This window comes from Callionymus lyra, chromosome 18 (assembly GCF_982586985.1).
Source record: "Callionymus lyra chromosome 18, fCalLyr1.hap1.1, whole genome shotgun sequence".
NCBI lineage: Eukaryota > Metazoa > Chordata > Actinopteri > Syngnathiformes > Callionymidae > Callionymus > Callionymus lyra.
Window position 1 is genome coordinate 14,755,033 of NC_141835.1, and position 23,296 is coordinate 14,778,328.

General features: G+C 36.4%; 3 protein-coding genes across 3 annotated transcripts; 2 read left to right on the top strand and 1 right to left on the bottom strand.

Moving 5' to 3' along the window:
* Positions 1 to 820: 820 nt before the first annotated feature.
* pld4 (phospholipase D family member 4) lies at positions 821 to 4,790 on the top strand. Its single transcript, XM_087779360.1, has 10 exons — positions 821 to 924; positions 975 to 1,132; positions 1,188 to 1,371; positions 1,431 to 1,551; positions 1,615 to 1,742; positions 2,505 to 2,705; positions 3,026 to 3,165; positions 3,958 to 4,123; positions 4,199 to 4,295; positions 4,362 to 4,790. The coding sequence occupies exons 1-10, from the start codon at positions 889 to 891 to the stop codon at positions 4,562 to 4,564; spliced, it is 1,434 nt and encodes a 477-aa protein (XP_087635486.1). The 5' UTR covers positions 821 to 888; the 3' UTR covers positions 4,565 to 4,790.
* Positions 4,791 to 5,605: 815 nt separating this feature from the next.
* On the top strand, positions 5,606 to 8,579 carry srp14 (signal recognition particle 14). Its single transcript, XM_087779702.1, has 5 exons — positions 5,606 to 5,708; positions 6,645 to 6,717; positions 6,782 to 6,894; positions 6,974 to 7,006; positions 7,750 to 8,579. The coding sequence occupies exons 1-5, from the start codon at positions 5,685 to 5,687 to the stop codon at positions 7,837 to 7,839; spliced, it is 333 nt and encodes a 110-aa protein (XP_087635828.1). The 5' UTR covers positions 5,606 to 5,684; the 3' UTR covers positions 7,840 to 8,579.
* xgb (x globin) lies at positions 8,274 to 23,200 on the bottom strand. Its single transcript, XM_087779701.1, has 5 exons — positions 22,975 to 23,200; positions 9,823 to 9,930; positions 8,813 to 8,933; positions 8,656 to 8,736; positions 8,274 to 8,393 (listed from the first exon to the last, which is right to left on the bottom strand). The coding sequence occupies exons 1-5, from the start codon at positions 23,163 to 23,165 to the stop codon at positions 8,274 to 8,276; spliced, it is 621 nt and encodes a 206-aa protein (XP_087635827.1). The 5' UTR covers positions 23,166 to 23,200.
* Between the last annotated feature and the right edge of the window lie 96 nt (positions 23,201 to 23,296).

The following is a 23,296-nucleotide window of genomic DNA, read 5'->3' on the forward strand; positions in this document are numbered from 1 at the left end:
AAAGCACTAAAAGTTTAATTTTAAATTTTGCAATATTAGTAAAATAATGCCGCAAACAAAAAGTGAAATAATTTACTATATCAACCAAATTATTAATTAAACACTATAATTTACAAGAAACTGAATATTTAATCTTAAATAAATGTTATTTTAATGGAAAAATAAAGCAACTTTAATGTGTGTATCTATTATCAGTTTATATATTTAGAAGAAAGTTCAATACTGTAGTTAATTATTTAATTTTAATGTATTTCACTTTACTTTCCAACACTTTAAAACTGTGTTTAGTGAATTATAAAATTGATATATTAATTATATTGTTAATTATACTGATTTATTTTATTAATTAAACTGATGTTTAGGTTTAAAACGGTTTCACTTATTAAATTAAGTTAAACAAAAACTTTAGACTTTCTTTTATTGTCATTGCACAGAAAACACAGCAGTGAAACTGGCAACGAAATTTCGTTGCTTGGCAACCGTTAAACACAGCAGAGAGATGTATATATAAAAAAGTATAAATATTAAGTTTAAATAGTGCAATATAGTATAACAGAATAAATAAATAACGTTTTAAATATTGCATATAATAATTAATTTATATAAAAGTATAAAGTTAAAAATAGTGCTACTATGTTATAAATAGAAATATTACATAATAATTTAAACAGTTAAACATAGCTCAAGTCATAAAAGTAAATAATCTGGATGATCTTATTTATTTATTTCGTTATGTTTTGACGACTTTTTAACTTCCTCTTAAACATCAACCTTGTTTAGTCAGAAAACAGAAGTGAGAGTTGATATCAGGAAGTGTGATGGAGGACTTCACCGCCACCGAACTCGTGCTGAACATCACTTCTGGATTCACCTCCGAGACATCGAGCCATGAAGACTCCGTACATAAGACTTCAGGACGGGAAGGTGAGACCTGGAGTGAGTTTTTGATGATGTGACTGAGGTTCTGTGGTCAGTCCTCCGGCAGCTGCTGGAGTCTCGTCGCCGCCTCGGTCTCTCTGACCATCCTCGGGATCCTGCTGGCCATCGCGGTGCTGAAGAGACCGCCCGAGCCCAGGAGCGCCGCCTTCGACCAGGACCTGGACAGGGGGAACTTCTCGGAGGAGGAGTGCAGGTGATGAGGATCAGGGACTCTTATGTTGTGAAGCTCACGTGTTCTTGTTCCTCAGCATGTTCCTGGTGGAGAGCCTCCCTCGAGGGATGCGGTACAAGGCCAACGTCTCGTTGGGGATCCCGCTGGAAAGAGCCTGGAAAGATCTCATCGCCGTGGCGACGGAGGAGGTGGAGATCGTGTCCTTCTACTGGACTTTGGTGCCGGAAGACATCAACCTCAACTCGTCCTCAGGAGAACCTGTAAGTGTGCGACTGAAGAGCGTCAGAGTCGAGGTCGAACCGGTCGTCTGGTGTGACAGGGGCTGGAGGTCCTGGAGCTGCTGGGGGGACTTCCGTCCAGGAACGTGTCGGTCCGACTGCTGACCAGCGTCCCCAACATCAGGACCAACACCACGGACCTGGACGTGTTGCAGAAGAAAGGTTCATATCTCGGGTGAGTCGGTTCCTCGAGGTGTGAGGTGTTGACGCCGTCCTTCACGTCAGGAGCTCGAGTCCGGAGCGTGGATCTGGGCCGTCTGACCGGAGGAGTTCTTCACAGCAAGTTCTGGATCGTGGACCGGAAACACGTGTGGATCGGCAGCGCCAACATGGACTGGCGGGCTCTGACGCAGGCAGGTGACCCCGGGCCTTTACATTATGACCACCTTTGGTCCCTGGGATGCATATATGTGGCCCTCAAGTTGTCAGAGTAGAACTGATCCGTGGAGAAATGTTTCTGGCACTGATGGAGAACCATTTTATTTTGTATTTAATTTAGAATTAACTTTAAATGTAACTTCTTTAAGTTGTTTTATTAGGACTTTTTCCCTTTTTCTTTGTCTCTCAAAATAATTGAAGTGTATATTAGGCATAGTAAGTAAGTAAGTAAGTAATTTTTATTTATATAGCGCTTTTCCAGACCAGGGTCACAAAGCGCTTAAACAATCAAAACAATATTCAATAAAGTATATACTTTAAAGATCAAGATTAAACTGATAACACAACAGGAGTTCCAGAAAATCAAGGAAAAGCCTGAACAAAAATAACGTCTTAAGATAATAGTAAGATTTCTATTGTATGATTTAATGTGTACTCGGTTTGACGGCCCCTCAAGACACTCAAATTATATAATGTGGCCCCCAAGTGACCGGTACTGACCACTGCCGATCAGACTGCCTCAAAAAAAATGGTCTTTGGACAAATCCAGGATAGTTTAAACATCACCTTTTATTTTATTAAAAAAATCAGGTAGAATTAAGATAGAAAGTTCAGAATATCCAAAAATATTTGCTCATATTTTCAACAATTATCGACTTTTGGTCATATTTACGATTTCTATATGAAAAATGAATTTAAAAAAAACAGGGGGTCATAATGTAATGGTTGGTTTCCAGGTGAAAGAAGTGGGCGTCGTCATTCACAACTGCTCAAGTCTGGCCAAAGACCTGCAGAAGATCTTCGAGTCCTACTGGACTCTGGGTGTGGACAACAGTTCGCTGCCGCGACCTTGGCCCCCGGAGTACGACACGGACTTCAACCTGGAGCACCCCCTGGTGGTCAAGACCGGGAACGTCTCCAGCGACGTCTATCTAGCCGTGAGAGAATTTTCTTTGGCAGTTTGAGCGGCTCTTCACCGCTGCAGGGAAAATATATGTAATCCAAATATTAAATGCATAGAAATACAATGAGTAAAATCAATATTTACAGTAAAAAAATATATATATATTAAATAATTAAATGCATTTCAATAGTGATGTCTCGATTGTCCATTTATTTCTGATCTAGACTTATTTACTTAAATATTTTTTTACTTAAAACTTTAAAACAAACTCATACTTTGTCTCAGTGTGTTTCCACCTGATGAGAATCTACATTATTATTATTATTATTTACAAATATTGTTTCTCCCCTCAAGGCCTCCCCGCCCGCCTTCTGCCCGCAAACTCGGACTCTGGACTTGGACGCCATTCTCTCCATCATCTCCAAATCTCGTCACTTCGTGGACGTGGCCGTGATGGATTATTTTCCCACCATTTATTACACGAAGAATTTCAGGTAAGTTAGTGTCGGAAGAATCTGCTCCCGTCACTCATCTGACCCCCGTCCATCTTTATTTATTTACATGTTTTATTAAAGATGGAAACAATGCATGTATGAAAGGTTATCAAATAAGAAATCAATGATTTTATTTGATCTCTTAAGCAAGATTTTAGTTGGGTTTTTGACTCATTTTTCACAATTTTAAGCAACATTAAACACTTTATTTTTGTGTATTAATACCTGGCCAACATGGTATTAAAGTTGCTAAAAATACATTTTAGTTTGCTCTCAAAACAACAATAAAACCATTAGAAAATTGCAGAATAAAATGACAAATTCCTGAACAAAATCCCTCGAATAATTTTATTTTTTATTTTCTTTTTAAAAGTTGCATACTTACGATACATTTATTTTATTTGCAAATTATTATTGTTATTATTTAGAGCCGTTTTTTGACAATTACATTTGTAATATAAGTAACATGACGACATCTCCAAGATGCTCAATTTATATTTTTTATGTTGGTGTCGATGATAAAAACATCTTTAAATTGTGAATTTTTTTTTCTCTTTTTTAAAAAAAACAACTATATATTTTGGGGGTTTTACGTCAATAAAAACAATTGTAAACAATGTCCCTGTTGATTTTGATATGTAAGAAAAGTATTAGTGGGAAAACTGTTAATTTTTAAATAGTTTTTCCTTCATTTTAATCAAAATTACAAAAGTATACACATTTTTCTTTACAGTAAAAATGATTTCTAATGTCTTTGTTTCATGTTTTCTTAAATCTCTTGCATGTCTTCAGCTACTGGCCGGTGATCGATGAGGCCCTCAGAGCCGCCTCTTACAACAGGCGGGTGAAGATCCGGATGCTGATCAGCTGCGGGACAAGAAGTGACCCCAGAATGCTTCCCTTCTTAAAGTCGCTCGCTGTGTTGGACCGGGTCGAGCCCGGGGTCAGCATCCAGATAGTAAGGCTGGTCCTGGACTCACCGGCTCCTCTCTCTGGTCCACAACTCGATCCGTTCATTCAAATATCATTTCAGAAGTTGTTCATCGTTCCAGTGGGAAACTTCTCCGACGTCCCGTACGCCCGGATCAACCACAACAAGTACATGGTGACGGAGAGAACGGCCTACATGGGTGAGTGAGTGGAGGGTCTTTTCTCCGCGGCCCTGATCGCCTTCATGACTCGTCCCTCCGCCACAGGAACCTCCAACTGGGCCGGGGACTACTACACCAACACAGCAGGGGTCGGGCTGGTGGTCTCCCATCGTGATCCTCACCTGGAGTGGACCCCCGAGGGACTATACCCTCAGCTCAGGTCCCTGTTCCAACGAGACTGGACCTCGGAGTTTGCGGTGGGCCTGGACGACCTGGACCACTGTCAGGACTGTGCGCTGTGCACGTGATTTTTATCGTGGCTTGTTTGATGCTTTGACAGCTTTTGTAGTTTCAGCTTGTAAATATAGCACAGTCTGATGCTAGCGCCCCCTAGAGTCTGAATAAAACTGACCATGTTGAGCTGTTTTTTATGACTAATGTAACTACATGTTTTCTCCCTTTCATTTGTCTTTTTTACGGACAGCGTTTTTAATTTTCAGTGTATAAATAAAATGTATATAAAATATCAGAAAACTATGTTTTTATTTTGAGTTTTAAAATATATGAAATATTCAGAAGATTTTCCCTTTAAAATGTTTAAATGAAATACATTTTAAAACATGGAATTGTGTCCAATATATAATGTGGCAACTGGATTTGTGTCATATCAAATATTTTTCATTTTATATTATTATTATAGGTTTATTCATTTTAAATTAATATTGCAAAAGCGAATGCATAATATATGCATAAATGTGATTTTTATTTGACCTCTTATATTATTGTCTTCAAACATTATACATTTATATATAATAGAAATAAAAACAAATATTTGTTTATAATTGGCTGTCATTGTTCGAAATGTAGCTGTATCTTATGTAATGAAAACAAAGTTTTATATGTGTCAGATAATTATTATTAAATGATAAAAATAAGGACTTATAAATATGAATAATATTAAAATACTGCAAAAATATTGAACAAGGAAAAAGTAGCGGTGTACAGTATATTATATTGATACATTAAATATAATCAAGCTTCTTATGTTTTATTGTTTCTCACTTTTTATATCTATTAAGTTATTTTTTTAAACCAGGCAACAACGTTTTAAATCACATTTTATTATTAAAAGGATAAACATTTTAATGAAATAATAAAAATTGCTGAACGCATAAAAATAAATTTCAGAAAATTAAAACGTCGCTGACTTAAAGTTTGGACAATCAAATTAAAACTAAAAAACGAAACAAAAATATAAATAAATCGATAAACAACGTTCTTGTAGTACTACTCCCTAACGTTAGGTGGCAGCAGTATTTCTTCATACTCCCCCGCACACACACTCGGTGGGCGGAGTCTCGTCTTGTAGTACGTGTGCTTTAGCAGCTTTAGCTACACCGGCTAGTGAACCTGAGCTGAAACACTATCATGGTGCTGCTGGAAAACGACGCGGTGAGAACAAATATAATTCATAACTTGTGTTTGTTCTTCTTGCATCTCTTTTTAATCGACATCTTGTCATTAAACACATAAACGTGTAGCTTAAGAGGAGCTATCGTTGCTAACGCCTGAGCTAGCTCGCTCATCTCAAACTTCCACTTGAGTTTTATTAATATTTACGAATTATTGTTTGTGTTTTTGGTCAAAAATGATGTTTTTATTTAGGCTTAATACAAGGTTGATAGCTGCAGGAGTTTAACATTGAGGTTCTTATTGTGAAGCTTCTTGAACTGAAAACTCGATAAACTTGTTCCTCAGTAACAACTGGAACTTGTTCTATTTATTCCAAATAAATAACTTCCTGCCTGTAAACTATGCTAAGAACGTTCGAGCAAAACAACAATTTATTTACAGTCTTTTCACCTCAAGTGTTGCAACAGTAGCTCAACATAGAAACTCAATCGATGATCCTTCAGACGTGATCAATCGAGTCACGATCCAGTTGTGATGTTGCTTAAAAAATGGCTGCTTGTTGTGTAACAGCTGTTGATCAGTTTCGATGAACTAGAAAACCCTTGAACTCTCACACACTCACGTACATTTGTGAAAACTATTCCTCAAAGTTCTGCTAACTAAGTAAATAATAAGCAATGACTTGTAATTTCCATTGATACACTTTTAAAAGTTTACTATGTTGGGTCAATATTATTTTATTTGAATACAGGTTGAAAAAACACAAAATATAACCTATAAGGTGTTTTAGTTTTCTGAACTTTTTGCTTCTTTTTCGCCAAAATGACTTGTATTTTTTATGCAATCCTTGTTTGACTGTCATCATCAAGACTACTTGAATAACTTTTAAATAAACCTGCCATTATATCTGGTTAACAAACTTATAATAACCCTTTAATGGCGATTTTTAATCTGGATTGTGTTTCTCTCCAACAGTTCCTCACGGAGCTCACTCGTCTGTTCCAGAAGTGCAGAAGCTCCGGCAGCGTCGTCATCACGTTAAAGAAATGTAAGTCGCTATTTTGATTATAATTTTTTTTTCTTGTGACGTGACAAGTTTGTCGTCTCCTCAGACGACGGCAGGACGAAGCCGGTGCCCAGGAAAGGAAGCACGGACTCGTTCGAACCAGCAGATAACAAGTGTCTACTCAGAGCGACGGATGGAAAGAAGAAGATCAGCTCAGTGGTGAGACCAGAGAACCTCATTGACTCTTTGGTTCTTGAAGAACATTTTTCTTCTAACGTCTCACTTGTCTGTTCCTCAGGTCAACACTAAAGAAGTGATCAAGTTTCAAATGGTGAGTCCTATGTGTAGCAAGAAGCCTCCTGATTGGTCCAGCTGTGACGTGCACGGCACCGATTGGTTGAATAGAGCAGCTAGTCCTCAGTTAAAACTCCACAATGTTGAAAACTAAATAGTCAAATAATTAAATAATTCTTCGATGATACAAGTATTGTTAGACACTGTTAGAAACTCTCTTTAACAAGTATCACAGTATTTAGAGTTTAAATAAAACGTGAGTCTTCTTGTTTATTTATATTCAACTTTTATTAATTTCATCTTCAATGGACAGTGTTGAACAAAATCATCAGAATATTGAATTTAATATTTCAAATGTTGAAATTTTTAATTGAAATGTTTTTCATAATTTTTTGAGCAATTTAATTTAAATATTTATACATTTAATGTTAATAATGAAATATAAATATATATATATATTTTTTTTAATATAAATTAATTTGTTTTTTAACTGAATACTTTAAATTTACAAACTATTTAAAAAAAAAATCAATCAAATGCTTGAAAAACATTTTAAACAACTCTTTATATTTGAAATGTTAAATTCCAATATTCTGATGGCACTGATTTACTTTATTTACAGAGTAATGTTTTTCTCACAGGCCTTTAGAGTCACTGGTTGAAGCATCATTTAAACAAGTTACTCCTGCTTCAAAAGAGTTGTTTCACCTTAACTTGTTGAGCCATTAACTAACATTAAAGAAGACGCATGTATTCTAAAGCCGTGACTCTCCTCCGCAGGCGTATTCCAACCTGCTGCGCGCCCACATGGACGGCCTGAAGAAGAAAGACAAGAAGAGCAAGAGCAAGAAGACAAAGGCCACGCAGTGAGAGCTGCAGCCACATGAACTGTTCCTCACATCCACCCCAGGACCGCCGCTCTCGCCACGAGCGCGTCTCATCTCGGGGCTGATGAGTCGCCGTCAGGGGGGATCGATCTCCGTCGCCTCCTCTGGTCAACCTCGGCGCCGCTCTGACGCCTTCAAACTATTTATGTTGCGTCTACGAAACCAACAGTGACTCTTTTTTCTTTTTACGTGACTCAGTTGTTTTAAGAATAGTTTTAGTTTAAAAGTTCGCCACGTTTGATCGAGTATTTATTTGACAGAAGAGCCCAAAAGTCTTGATTTAGTCGCGAACAAGCCGTTCTTTCGAGGCAGTTTCGGTTGTTTTGCTCGTCGGGATGTACGTTTTTTTTCTTTCCACGTCCTGGTCCTGAATCATATCACGTCCGTGGTCGGGACGAACGGTCTCGGCGATCCCCCTCATAGGGCTGTGTTCCCCTTTTCCGGTCGCTCCTTAGGGGTGACAGCCAGGTGGCGCTGCCGGTCGCTCTCTTGCTGGTAGCCCTGCCTCATCAGGCGGATCACGTACAGGAACAAAGTCTGGACGGCAAACAAAAAACATCGTAATCACGTTAATTTGAACCTCAACTCAAGGTCGGCAGCGACTAAATAATAGTTTCTCGTCATTAATTCAAACTTTATTTCTTCGATGAGTTCTCAACTGTGCATGGAGGATAAGAAATACTGTACATTTGTTTTACAATTAAACCGAAATTTAAAAACGCAGACTCAGTCTTTTTACTTCAAACTGTCATTAAAATGATTGACAGGTGATCATGTTGACTCTGAGGATCCGTCTCACCTTCCAGGCTCGCTCCATGTCGTCGCTCCACTGCGCCCCCAGGATGGGTCTCACCGCACAGATGAACTCTGCTCCCACGTACTGCGACACAAACACCACACAGAGCTGCCGTCGACCGGTTCTTATGTACATGGATCTGATGCGTTGAGTTACTCACGCTGAAGTACTTCGGCGGAGCGTTGTAGTGGAAATGGCTTTTCCCCAGTTCGACGGCCAGAACCTCCAGTCGCTCCGGCTGGTCCAGGCGCGCCACGCTTTTCTCGATGAAGGACATGACCCTGACGGAGAGAGAGAGAGAGAGAGGTCACGATTGTTAACTATTTACATATTTATATTTATACTTAATTCAGGGTGACGGTATATGAACCCCAAAAAATAAGTTTTTTTTTTTTTAACACTTTAACAAATATTCTGAATTAAAAAAAAGACTCTAATAATCTTAATCAGGCATTTTGGAGAACAAAGTTGTATTTTTTTAAATCTATATTAATTAATCACAAAATGATCAAAAAAGTACATCTTAACATGTAATAGTTCAGTATAAATACTCAGATTTGTAACGAATGACAACATAACATCTATAGTACTTAAACAAATGTTAAAAATACTATTAAGAATATAAATAATGCCCAAATAAAGAGAAAATATTTTTACTTCATCAACAAAATATTGTCTTTTATGGCTATTGCAATAATCTTTGAAGAACACATATATACAGTATATATATATATATATATATATATATATATATGAAACTGCCCATACAGCCCCCAAAAGAAGACATGTCCGGGTAAAAGAGGAAGTATGTTCACCCTAAATAACTGGTTTATTTAAAAAAAAAAAGAAGTAATTTACAAATACTTACTAAAACATGTATACATATGTCGGTAAAATGTTTTAAATTAAAAAATTGTAAACCAAACTGAAGTTTTTCTTCATGTCATTTGGCGCAGAAGACGTTACTTTATTGTTCATCGTAACTTGGAGGACGATCCCTTGAACGCACTTCTTCTTCCGTGTAATTCACTGGTTTAACGCGATGGTGAAAATATATATATATATATATATATATATATATATATATATATATATATATATATATATATATATATATAATAAATGTACAAGTGTAGAAGTGTAGAAAGTGTAGAAAGACGTCAGACTGACCGAAGTCCGTGAGCCCTGAGCTCGCGACTGGTCCTGAGCTTCTCCAGGTCCTTCACGTCTCGGAACAGGAAGAAGACATCTTTGCACTCGGGGTGAGTCTCGAACAGCCTGTAACCATGACGACAGCATCACACACACCAGCCATGGACCCTCGGGGAGAGTGTGTCGTGTTCAACACACTTGAAGACACACAACACGACTCATCATGAAGTACATCTGTGAGGAAACACCAGAAGCTTTAGTTCCATCCAACCGTCAGTAGAGAATCAAGGACGAAGACATATTGTAAATAAATAATGTAAAAATACATAAATAAAAAAAGAGTGATATAATTAATTGTTTTTGTGTGTATTTCTGTCTGTATGTACAGTATTTATTATTCAGTCGGAAGCTTTATTGGTTACAAAGATACCATTGAATCAACCAGAACAAGCGTCTGTTTCATGTGTGTTCTTGTTAATGTTCAGTTTCATGTGTGTTCTTGTTTATGTTCTGTTTCATGTGTGTTCTTGTTTATGTTCTGTTTCATGTGTGTTCTTGTTAATGTTCTGTTTCATGTGTGTTCTTGTTTATGTTCTGTTTCATGTGTGTTCTTGTTAATGTTCTGTTTCATGTGTGTTCTTGTTTATGTTCTGTTTCATGTGTGTTCTTGTTTATGTTCTGTTTCATGTGTGTTCTTGTTAATGTTCTGTTTCATGTGTGTTCTTGTTAATGTTCGGTTTCATGTGTGTTCTTGCTTATGTTCTGTTTCATGTGTGTTCTTGTTTATGTTCTGTTTCATGTGTGTTCTTGTTTATGTTCTGTTTCATGTGTGTTCTTGTTTATGTTCTGTTTCATGTGTGTTCTTGTTTATGTTCTGTTTCATGTGTGTTCTTGGTAATATTGTGTTTCATGTGTGTTCTTGTTAATGTCCTGTTTCATGTGTGTTCTTGTTTATGTTCTGTTTCATGTGTGTTCTTGTTTATGTTCTGTTTCATGTGTGTTCTTGTTTATGTTCTGTTTCATGTGTGTTCTTGTTTATGTTCTGTTTCATGTGTGTTCTTGTTAATGTTCGGTTTCATGTGTGTTCTTGCTTATGTTCTGTTTCATGTGTGTTCTTGTTTATGTTCTGTTTCATGTGTGTTCTTGTTAATGTTCGGTTTCATGTGTGTTCTTGCTTATGTTCTGTTTCATGTGTGTTCTTGTTTATGTTCTGTTTCATGTGTGTTCTTGTTTATGTTCTGTTTCATGTGTGTTCTTCTTTATGTTCTGTTTCATGTGTGTTCTTGTTTATGTTCTGTTTCATGTGTGTTCTTGTTTATGTTCTGTTTCATGTGTGTTCTTGGTAATATTGTGTTTCATGTGTGTTCTTGTTAATGTTCTGTTTCATGTGTGTTCTTGTTTATGTTCTGTTTCATGTGTGTTCTTGTTTATGTTCTGTTTCATGTGTGTTCTTGTTAATGTTCTGTTTCATGTGTGTTCTTGTTTATGTTCTGTTTCATGTGTGTTCTTGTTTATGTTCTGTTTCATGTGTGTTCTTGTTTATGTCCTGTTTCATGTGTGTTCTTGGTAATATTGTGTTTCATGTGTGTTCTGGTTAATGTTCTGTTTCATGTGTGTTCTTGTTTATGTTCTGTTTCATGTGTGTTCTTCTTTATGTTCTGTTTCATGTGTGTTCTTCTTTATGTTCTGTTTCATGTGTGTTCTTCTCTATGTTCTGTTTCATGTGTGTTCTTGTTTGTGTTCTGTTTCATGTGTGTTCTTGTTTGTGTTCTGTTTCATGTGTGTTCTTGGTAATATTGTGTTTCATGTGTGTTCTTGTTAATGTTCCGTTTCATGTGTGTTCTTGTTTATGTTCTGTTTCATGTGTGTTCTTGTTTATGTTCTGTTTCATGTGTGTTCTTGTTTATGTTCTGTTTCATGTGTGTTCTTGTTTATGTTCTGTTTCATGTGTGTTCTTGTTTATGTCCTGTTTCATGTGTGTTCTTGGTAATATTGTGTTTCATGTGTGTTCTGGTTAATGTTCTGTTTCATGTGTGTTCTTGTTTATGTTCTGTTTCATGTGTGTTCTTCTTTATGTTCTGTTTCATGTGTGTTCTTCTTTATGTTCTGTTTCATGTGTGTTCTTCTCTATGTTCTGTTTCATGTGTGTTCTTGTTTGTGTTCTGTTTCATGTGTGTTCTTGTTTGTGTTCTGTTTCATGTGTGTTCTTGGTAATATTGTGTTTCATGTGTGTTCTTGTTAATGTTCTGTTTCATGTGTGTTCTTGTTTATGTTCTGTTTCATGTGTGTTCTTGTTTATGTTCTGTTTCATGTGTGTTCTTGTTTATGTTCTGTTTCATGTGTGTTCTTGGTAATATTGTGTTTCATGTGTGTTCTTGTTAATGTTCTGTTTCATGTGTGTTCTTGTTTATGTTCTGTTTCATGTGTGTTCTTCTTTATGTTCTGTTTCATGTGTGTTCTTGTTTATGTTCTGTTTCATGTGTGTTCTTGTTCATGTTCTGTTTCATGTGTGTTCTTGTTTATGTTCTGTTTCATGTGTGTTCTTGGTAATATTGTGTTTCATGTGTGTTCTTGTTAATGTTCTGTTTCGTGTGTGTTCTTCTTTATGTTCTGTTTCATGTGTGTTCTTGTTTATGTTCTGTTTCATGTGTGTTCTTGTTTATGTTCTGTTTCATGTGTGTTCTTGTTTGTGTTCTGTTTCATGTGTGTTCTTGTTTATGTTCTGTTTCATGTGTGTTCTTGGTAATATTGTGTTTCATGTGTGTTCTTGGTAATATTGTGTTTCATGTGTGTTCTTGTTAATGTTCCGTTTCATGTGTGTTCTTCTTTATGTTCTGTTTCATGTGTGTTCTTGGTAATATTGTGTTTCATGTGTGTTCTTGTTAATGTTCCGTTTCATGTGTGTTCTTCTTTATGTTCTGTTTCATGTGTGTTCTTGTTTGTGTTCTGTTTCATGTGTGTTCTTGTTTATGTTCTGTTTCATGTGTGTTCTTGTTTATGTTCTGTTTCATGTGTGTTCTTGGTAATATTGTGTTTCATGTGTGTTCTTGTTAATGTTCCGTTTCATGTGTGTTCTTCTTTATGTTCTGTTTCATGTGTGTTCTTGCTTATTTTCTGTTTCATGTGTGTTCTTGTTTATGTTCTGTTTCATGTGTGTTCTTGTTAATGTTCGGTTTCATGTGTGTTCTTGCTTATGTTCTGTTTCATGTGTGTTCTTGTTTATGTTCTGTTTCATGTGTGTTCTTGTTTATGTTCTGTTTCATGTGTGTTCTTCTTTATGTTCTGTTTCATGTGTGTTCTTGTTTATGTTCTGTTTCATGTGTGTTCTTGGTAATATTGTGTTTCATGTGTGTTCTTGTTAATGTTCTGTTTCATGTGTGTTCTTGTTTATGTTCTGTTTCATGTGTGTTCTTGTTTATGTTCTGTTTCATGTGTGTTCTTGTTTATGTTCTGTTTAATGTGTGTTCTTGTTTATGTTCTGTTTCATGTGTGTTCTGGGTAATATTGTGTTTCATGTGTGTTCTTGGTAATATTGTGTTTCATGTGTGTTCTTGTTAATGTTCCGTTTCATGTGTGTTCTTCTTTATGTTCTGTTTCATGTGTGTTCTTGGTAATATTGTGTTTCATGTGTGTTCTTGTTAATGTTCCGTTTCATGTGTGTTCTTCTTTATGTTCTGTTTCATGTGTGTTCTTGTTTGTGTTCTGTTTCATGTGTGTTCTTGTTTATGTTCTGTTTCATGTGTGTTCTTGTTTATGTTCTGTTTCATGTGTGTTCTTGGTAATATTGTGTTTCATGTGTGTTCTTGTTAATGTTCCGTTTCATGTGTGTTCTTCTTTATGTTCTGTTTCATGTGTGTTCTTGCTTATGTTCTGTTTCATGTGTGTTCTTGTTTATGTTCTGTTTCATGTGTGTTCTTGTTAATGTTCGGTTTCATGTGTGTTCTTGCTTATGTTCTGTTTCATGTGTGTTCTTGTTTATGTTCTGTTTCATGTGTGTTCTTGTTAATGTTCGGTTTCATGTGTGTTCTTGCTTATGTTCTGTTTCATGTGTGTTCTTGTTTATGTTCTGTTTCATGTGTGTTCTTGTTTATGTTCTGTTTCATGTGTGTTCTTCTTTATGTTCTGTTTCATGTGTGTTCTTGTTTATGTTCTGTTTCATGTGTGTTCTTGGTAATATTGTGTTTCATGTGTGTTCTTGTTAATGTTCTGTTTCATGTGTGTTCTTGTTTATGTTCTGTTTCATGTGTGTTCTTGTTTATGTTCTGTTTCATGTGTGTTCTTGTTTATGTTCTGTTTCATGTGTGTTCTTGTTTATGTTCTGTTTAATGTGTGTTCTTGTTTATGTTCTGTTTCATGTGTGTTCTTGGTAATATTGTGTTTCATGTGTGTTCTTGTTAATGTTCCGTTTCATGTGTGTTCTTCTTTATGTTCTGTTTCATGTGTGTTCTTGCTTATGTTCTGTTTCATGTGTGTTCTTGTTTATGTTCTGTTTCATGTGTGTTCTTGTTAATGTTCGGTTTCATGTGTGTTCTTGCTTATGTTCTGTTTCATGTGTGTTCTTGTTTATGTTCTGTTTCATGTGTGTTCTTGTTTATGTTCTGTTTCATGTGTGTTCTTCTTTATGTTCTGTTTCATGTGTGTTCTTGTTTATGTTCTGTTTCATGTGTGTTCTTGGTAATATTGTGTTTCATGTGTGTTCTTGTTAATGTTCTGTTTCATGTGTGTTCTTGTTTATGTTCTGTTTCATGTGTGTTCTTGTTTATGTTCTGTTTCATGTGTGTTCTTGTTTATGTTCTGTTTCATGTGTGTTCTTGTTTATGTTCTGTTTAATGTGTGTTCTTGTTTATGTTCTGTTTCATGTGTGTTCTGGGTAATATTGTGTTTCATGTGTGTTCTTGGTAATATTGTGTTTCATGTGTGTTCTTGTTAATGTTCCGTTTCATGTGTGTTCTTCTTTATGTTCTGTTTCATGTGTGTTCTTGGTAATATTGTGTTTCATGTGTGTTCTTGTTAATGTTCCGTTTCATGTGTGTTCTTCTTTATGTTCTGTTTCATGTGTGTTCTTGTTTGTGTTCTGTTTCATGTGTGTTCTTGTTTATGTTCTGTTTCATGTGTGTTCTTGTTTATGTTCTGTTTCATGTGTGTTCTTGGTAATATTGTGTTTCATGTGTGTTCTTGTTAATGTTCCGTTTCATGTGTGTTCTTCTTTATGTTCTGTTTCATGTGTGTTCTTGCTTATGTTCTGTTTCATGTGTGTTCTTGTTTATGTTCTGTTTCATGTGTGTTCTTGTTAATGTTCGGTTTCATGTGTGTTCTTGCTTATGTTCTGTTTCATGTGTGTTCTTGTTTATGTTCTGTTTCATGTGTGTTCTTGTTAATGTTCGGTTTCATGTGTGTTCTTGCTTATGTTCTGTTTCATGTGTGTTCTTGTTTATGTTCTGTTTCATGTGTGTTCTTGTTTATGTTCTGTTTCATGTGTGTTCTTCTTTATGTTCTGTTTCATGTGTGTTCTTGTTTATGTTCTGTTTCATGTGTGTTCTTGGTAATATTGTGTTTCATGTGTGTTGTTGTTAATGTTCTGTTTCATGTGTGTTCTTGTTTATGTTCTGTTTCATGTGTGTTCTTGTTTATGTTCTGTTTCATGTGTGTTCTTGTTTATGTTCTGTTTCATGTGTGTTCTTGTTTATGTTCTGTTTAATGTGTGTTCTTGTTTATGTTCTGTTTCATGTGTGTTCTGGGTAATATTGTGTTTCATGTGTGTTCTTGGTAATATTGTGTTTCATGTGTGTTCTTGTTAATGTTCCGTTTCATGTGTGTTCTTGTTTGTGTTCTGTTTCATGTGTGTTCTTGTTTATGTTCTGTTTCATGTGTGTTCTTGTTTATGTTCTGTTTCATGTGTGTTCTTGGTAATATTGTGTTTCATGTGTGTTCTTGTTAATGTTCCGTTTCATGTGTGTTCTTCTTTATGTTCTGTTTCATGTGTGTTCTTCTTCTTTATGTTCTGTTTCATGTGTGTTCTTCTTTATGTTCTGTTTCATGTGTGTTCTTCTCTATGTTCTGTTTCATGTGTGTTCTTGTTTGTGTTCTGTTTCATGTGTGTTCTTGTTTGTGTTCTGTTTCATGTGTGTTCTTGGTAATATTGTGTTTCATGTGTGTTCTTGTTAATGTTCTGTTTCATGTGTGTTCTTGTTTATGTTCTGTTTCATGTGTGTTCTTGTTTATGTTCTGTTTCATGTGTGTTCTTGGTAATATTGTGTTTCATGTGTGTTCTTGTTAATGTTCTGTTTCATGTGTGTTCTTGTTTATGTTCTGTTTCATGTGTGTTCTTCTTTATGTTCTGTTTCATGTGTGTTCTTGTTTATGTTCTGTTTCATGTGTGTTCTTGTTTATGTTCTGTTTCATGTGTGTTCTTGGTAATATTGTGTTTCATGTGTGTTCTTGTTAATGTTCTGTTTCGTGTGTGTTCTTCTTTATGTTCTGTTTCATGTGTGTTCTTCTTCTTTATGTTCTGTTTCATGTGTGTTCTTCTTTATGTTCTGTTTCATGTGTGTTCTTCTCTATGTTCTGTTTCATGTGTGTTCTTGTTTGTGTTCTGTTTCATGTGTGTTCTTGTTTGTGTTCTGTTTCATGTGTGTTCTTGGTAATATTGTGTTTCATGTGTGTTCTTGTTAATGTTCTGTTTCATGTGTGTTCTTGTTTATGTTCTGTTTCATGTGTGTTCTTGTTTATGTTCTGTTTCATGTGTGTTCTTGGTAATATTGTGTTTCATGTGTGTTCTTGTTAATGTTCTGTTTCATGTGTGTTCTTGTTTATGTTCTGTTTCATGTGTGTTCTTCTTTATGTTCTGTTTCATGTGTGTTCTTGTTTATGTTCTGTTTCATGTGTGTTCTTGTTTATGTTCTGTTTCATGTGTGTTCTTGGTAATATTGTGTTTCATGTGTGTTCTTGTTAATGTTCTGTTTCGTGTGTGTTCTTCTTTATGTTCTGTTTCATGTGTGTTCTTGTTTATGTTCTGTTTCATGTGTGTTCTTGTTTATGTTCTGTTTCATGTGTGTTCTTGTTTGTGTTCTGTTTCATGTGTGTTCTTGTTTATGTTCTGTTTCATGTGTGTTCTTCTTTATGTTCTGTTTCATGTGTGTTCTTGTTTATGTTCTGTTTAATGTGTGTTCTTGTTTATGTTCTGTTTCATGTGTGTTCTTGGTAATATTGTGTTTCATGTGTGTTCTTGGTAATATTGTGTTTCATGTGTGTTCTTGTTAATGTTCCGTTTCATGTGTGTTCTTGTTTATGTTCTGTTTCATGTGTGTTCTTGGTAATATTGTGTTTCATGTGTGTTCTTGTTAATGTTCCGTTTCATGTGTGTTCTTCTTTATGTTCTGTTTCATGTGTGTTCTTGTTTATGTTCTGTTTCATGTGTGTTCTTGGTAATATTGTGTTTCATGTGTGTTCTTGTTAATGTTCTGTTTCATGTGTGTTCTTGTTTATGTTCTGTTTCATGTGTGTTCTTGTTTATGTTCTGTTTCATGTGTGTTCTTGTTTATGTTCTGTTTCATGTGTGTTCTTGTTTATGTTCTGTTTCATGTGTGTTCTTGTTTATGTTCTGTTTCATGTGTGTTCTTGTTTATGTCCTGTTTCATGTGTGTTCTTGTTTGTGTTCTGTTTCATGTGTGTTCTTGGTAATATTGTGTTTCATGTGTGTTCTTGTTAATGTTCCGTTTCATGTGTGTTCTTGTTTATGTTCTGTTTCATGTGTGTTCTTGTTTATGTTCTGTTTCATGTGTGTTCTTGTTTATGTTCTGTTTCATGTGTGTTCTTGGTAATATTGTGTTTCATGTGTGTTCTTGTTAATGTTCTGTTTAATGTGTGTTCTTGTTTATGTTCTGTTTCATGTGTGTTCTTCTTTATGTTCTGTTTCATGTGTGTTCTTGTTTATGTTCTGTTTCATGTGTGTTCTTGTTTATGTTCTGTTTCATGTGTGTTCTTGTTTATGTTCTGTTTCATGTGTGTTCTTGGTAATATTGTGTTTCATGTGTGTTCTTGTTAATGTTCTGTTTCGTGTGTGTTCTTCTTTATGTTCTGTTTCATGTGTGTTCTTGTTTATGTTCTGTTTCATGTGTGTTCTTGTTTATGTTCTGTTTCATGTGTGTTCTTGTTTGTGTTCTGTTTCATGTGTGTTCTTGTTTATGTTCTGTTTCATGTGTGTTCTTCTTTATGTTCTGTTTCATGTGTGTTCTTGTTTATGTTCTGTTTAATGTGTGTTCTTGTTTATGTTCTGTTTCATGTGTGTTCTTGGTAATATTGTGTTTCATGTGTGTTCTTGGTAATATTGTGTTTCATGTGTGTTCTTGTTAATGTTCCGTTTCATGTGTGTTCTTGTTTATGTTCTGTTTCATGTGTGTTCTTGGTAATATTGTGTTTCATGTGTGTTCTTGTTAATGTTCCGTTTCATGTGTGTTCTTCTTTATGTTCTGTTTCATGTTTGTTCTTGTTTGTGTTCTGTTTCATGTGTGTTCTTGTTTATGTTCTGTTTCATGTGTGTTCTTGTTTATGTTCTGTTTCATGTGTGTTCTTGGTAATATTGTGTTTCATGTGTGTTCTTGTTAATGTTCCGTTTCATGTGTGTTCTTCTTTATGTTCTGTTTCATGTGTGTTCTCGTTTGTGTTCTGTTTCATGTGTGTTCTTGTTTATGTTCTGTTTCATGTGTTCTTGGTAATATTGTGTTTCATGTGTGTTCTTGGTAATATTGTGTTTCATGTGTGTTCTTGTTAATGTTACGTTTCATGTGTGTTCTTGTTTATGTTCTGTGTCATGTGTGTTCTTGGTAATATTGTGTTTCATGTGTGTTCTTGGTAATATTGTGTTTCATGTGTGTTCTTGTTTATGTTCTGTTTCATGTGTGTTCTTGGTAATATTGTGTTTCATGTGTGTTCTTGTTTATGTTCTGTATCATGCGTGTTCTTGTTTATGTTCTGTTTCATGTGTGCTCTTGCTTATGTTCTGTATCATGCATGTTCTTGTTTATGTTTTGTTTCATGCGTGCTCTTGTTTGTGTTCTGTTTCATGCGTGTTCTTGTTTGTATTCTGTTTCATGTGTGTTCTTGTTTATGTTTTGTTTCATGTGTGTTCCTGCTTGTGTTCTGTTTCATGCGTGTTCTTGTTTGTGTTTTGTTTCATGTGTGTTCTTGTATGTGCCTTTTTCTTTTTATTGAAAGTATGTTGCACATGTGTTCTGTTTTATGTTTTTCTTGAAGGTGTGTTGAATATATATATATATAATATGATATCTATATCAGTAAAAGTATTTGTTGTATGTGTAGTACTTCCCTAGTATACGTTAATAAAGTAGTGTCAATAATACCAACAGTGGTAAAGCAGGAAATAAAAGTAGTTTTGTTGGAGGTTAAAGTAGTTGTTAGTATTAGTAGTTGTTTTCTAGGAGCCAGTCTAGTGCTGTGTGGTGTTGCTGCTAAAAGTATTATGGGATGAGTCAGTACAGAGTCATTGAAGGATTCAGCAGCAGATAGATTCTGCCGGTCGGACCCTCGAGCAAGACTCGTCAGAGCAGCTTTTGACCCGACATCCAATCAGAGGACATTCCGGACTCCAGCTGAGCCACCTGTGATTAATCATGAACACACACACACACACACACACACACACACACACACACACACACACACACACACACACACACACACACACACACACACACACACACACACACACACACACACACACACACACACACACACACACACACACACACACCCCCACACACACACACACACACACACACACACACACACACACACACACACACACGTGTCCTGCTGGGAGTATGAGTGACATATCTCTCCCTGGTTCTATGTTTAGAAAAAGAGGGAGGAGAGGAAGTGAAGATGATCTGTGATGAACGAGTGACGAGCAGCTGGAGGAGGAAGAAGAACAAACATCCGACTCTTCACAGCAGGACTTTTGACACGTTTAGCATCCGTCGTTGAAGATCATGACCCTGAGAGGACAGCAGGGGGCGCCAAACCTTTAGCCCTCATTATCTGGCAACAGATATGTTTGAACGCTAAAGATAACTATACTGAGCATTTGTGTTCTTGAATGTGTGTCGTATGTCTGTTCGGTTTGTTTCATGTGTGTTCTTGTTTATGTTGTTTTTCATGTGTGTTCTTGTTCATGGTGTGTTTTATGTCAGTTCTTTTTTATGGTATGTTGCATATGTGCTCTTGTTTTGTTTTTCATGTGTGTTCTTATTTATGATATGTTGCATTTTTGTTTTTGAATGTGTGTCGTATGTCTGTTGTTCTGTGTGTTTCATGTATGTTCGTTGCAAGTTTGTTCTTCTTTATGTTTGTTTTCATCTGTGTTTTTCTTGAAGGTGTGTTGCATGTATTTTCTTGTTTATAGTGTGGTTTTCTTGAAGGCGTGTTGCATGGCTGCTCTTGTTTATGGTGTGTTGTACGCGTGTTCTTCTTGAATGTGTGTTGGATGTCTGTTCTTGTTTTGTGTGTTGCATGTGTGTTCTTGTTTATGTTATTTTTTACGTGTGTATCTGTGACCCATGTGTGTTCTTGTTTTGTTCTGTTTTATGTGTGTTTTTGTTGTAGATGTGTTTCATGTATGTTTTTGTTTATGGTGTGTTGCATGTGTATGTTCTTGTTTATGGTGCGTTGCATGTTTGTTCTTCAAGGTGTGTTGCAAATTTTAATTGACTTTGTAATAGTTTTTTCTAGTGTGTTCATTTGTTTTCAATTGAGGGTTTAAGTATAGGTGTGTGTGTGCAGGGTATTGTGTGTTTGTGGAGACACATGGTTACATTATGTGTGTAGAATTGGTACTTATGCTTGTATTTTGTGCAACTTATGTCACATTTGTTTGCCATGTGTTGACACTAAATTGTTTGGGTTTGTGTGTGCATGTTTCATGTGTAGATTTGTGTCTATGTGTTAACTGACCTGTGTGTGTACATTCATGTCATTATCATACATTATATTTTTAGTGTTTGGGACCTTCCTCCTCATACACACCAAGGTCGTCCTTGTCTGTAGGTCTCACCATCCCCACAGCCGGCGCCCCCTACTGACTCGACACAGCGGCAGCACATAAGCAGCTGAAGTGGAAATTTAATTGGCGCCTCACTCAAGTTCACAGCCATATCTGGAGCATCTTTCATTGAGGGGAAAGTCCTGATGAGGGTCTCACGGTAATGAGGTTCAGACCTACTGCCCCCCCCTGAACTGTCAGCAAGAGGTCAAGCTCTTCAACTGTGCATGTCACACAGAGGACACATGGATTTCATTGTGTAGAAGCATCATCAACTGGAACATGTGTTTCTTACTGTACATCCGTCAATACAAGAGGGCTCTTCATCATCATCATCATTATCTTTATCTTCATCATTATCATCATTAACATTGTCACTATCATCATGATCATGATCATCTTTATCTTGATCATTATCATCATCATGATCATCCTCTTCAACATCATTATCATCATATTCACCTACATAATCATCATCATCATCTCCACAATCATTATTATCTTCATCATGATCATCCTCTTCATTATCACCATCATTATATTCATCTTTATCATCCATATCTGTAACATTCTTAAAAAAATGCAGCTGTAACCAACTTTTTCCATCGGAAGGGGGCTGAAAGTTCAAAGGTCGGCGTAACAGCAGAGAATCAATAACACAACAATGGCTTATAAGTCAATAATGACTCAACAACAACAGAGATCCATGTATAAATCAAGTCAGAAGTAAAGAAAATGTTTATAAAACAGCAATAAATAAGATTTTCACTTAAATCTTGTTTTTTTTTCGTCATGCCTGGAGTACCAAGAGTAGTTCTGAAGCCTCCAGGAGGAGACAAATGGGAACTCATTGGAGCCTTTCTCTCGTGTATAAGGAGATTTTTGGAGGCGCTTTGCTTTACAATTACACCGTTCGAACAGTAGGGGGAGCCAGAAAAAATGCATTCAATCTTATAACTTGTATTAAAAGTATGCGTTTTGTTTAAAATGAATGGCAATTACAGTAGAAAGAAGCCGTTTTTTTAGGTGAAAACATCTCTGAAATTAAGTTTCTTTCATCAGTAAATTGGAGGAAAATAAACTAACTAGGTTAGCTGGTTAATAGCGTTACTAGCTGCAGTCGTTCAGAGATGATTTACGGGGATTAAAACAAACGAAATGTGTTCACAATGAAAATATGTTAAAAGTGATATATTTTAAATAGAAAACATGTATTTCAGGTCATGTTTATCTTGTTGTTCCCCCCCACACCCCATCCCATTCACACATCTGAATGCAAATGCCCTCACCCCTCACCTCACCCCCCAACTCACACAAGCCTCCACAAACACAGATGAGGACACCTCCCAACCCCCCACCACACCACCCACGATCACAGCAGCTCAGGTTCATGGAGAGCTGAGGAGGCTGCGCCCTAACAAAGCTGCAGGTCCTAGATGGAGTGTCGCCTCGACTACTGAAGGCCTGGGGAACTGGGACACCACCAAGACCAGGGAGATGGTTGTGGATTTCTGGGAGATCCAGGGTGCACCGGGAACCAGTTCTCATCAAGGGGGGGACTGTGTGGAGGTGGTGCACACCTACAAATACCTGGGAGTACAGCTGGATGACAGGCTGGACTGGACCAACCAACACAGATGTTCTGATCCACAGACAGAGGAGCAGCTTCAGTGACAGACTGCTGTCAATGTCAAGCTCCACAGACAGACTGAGGAGATCCTTCCTCCCCCAATGCCATCAGACTCTTCAAACTGCATCATACATGACACACGTACACGCAAGCACACATGTACATGTTCATCCCATTCTTTTTAACGTCTTTATATTTTTTTAATACATTTTTTCTTTTTTTTTTTTACACATGTTTCAGTTTATATTTAGACTGTACATAGACTTGCATGTTTCTATCTTGTAACATATTCTGGAGCTTCTGAACTGTGACTTTCTCTGTGAGATGAATAAGTATCTATCTATCTATCTATCTATCTATCTATCTATCTATCTATAAAGCAAAGTTTAAATGACCCCTGGTGTGATTAAATGTAAACAAATATATAATAAATAAATAACTTGTCAAAGTTGAGAATATTTCCCTTCAGTACATTTTCACTCACTTGACGAACATGATGATTCCAACTTTGGCGATGTCTTCTTGGATAACTTTCCAGGATTCTTTGACGATCTGAACCTGATGTTCGCTCAGACGGGCTTCTTCTTCTTCTTCTTCTTCTTCATCATCATCGACGCTCTTCTTCTCCGCGAACGCCGCCGCTTTCTCCGCCAGACCGGATATAGCGCAGCCCATGGTTCTCCAGAGCTGGTCCAGGTGAGATCAGGTGAGAGCAGGTGAGAGCAGGTGAGATCAGGTGAGATCAGGTGAGAGCAGGTGGAGCTCGTGTTCATCCGCTGCTCGAGCACCGGAGCGTCTGTCGCTCG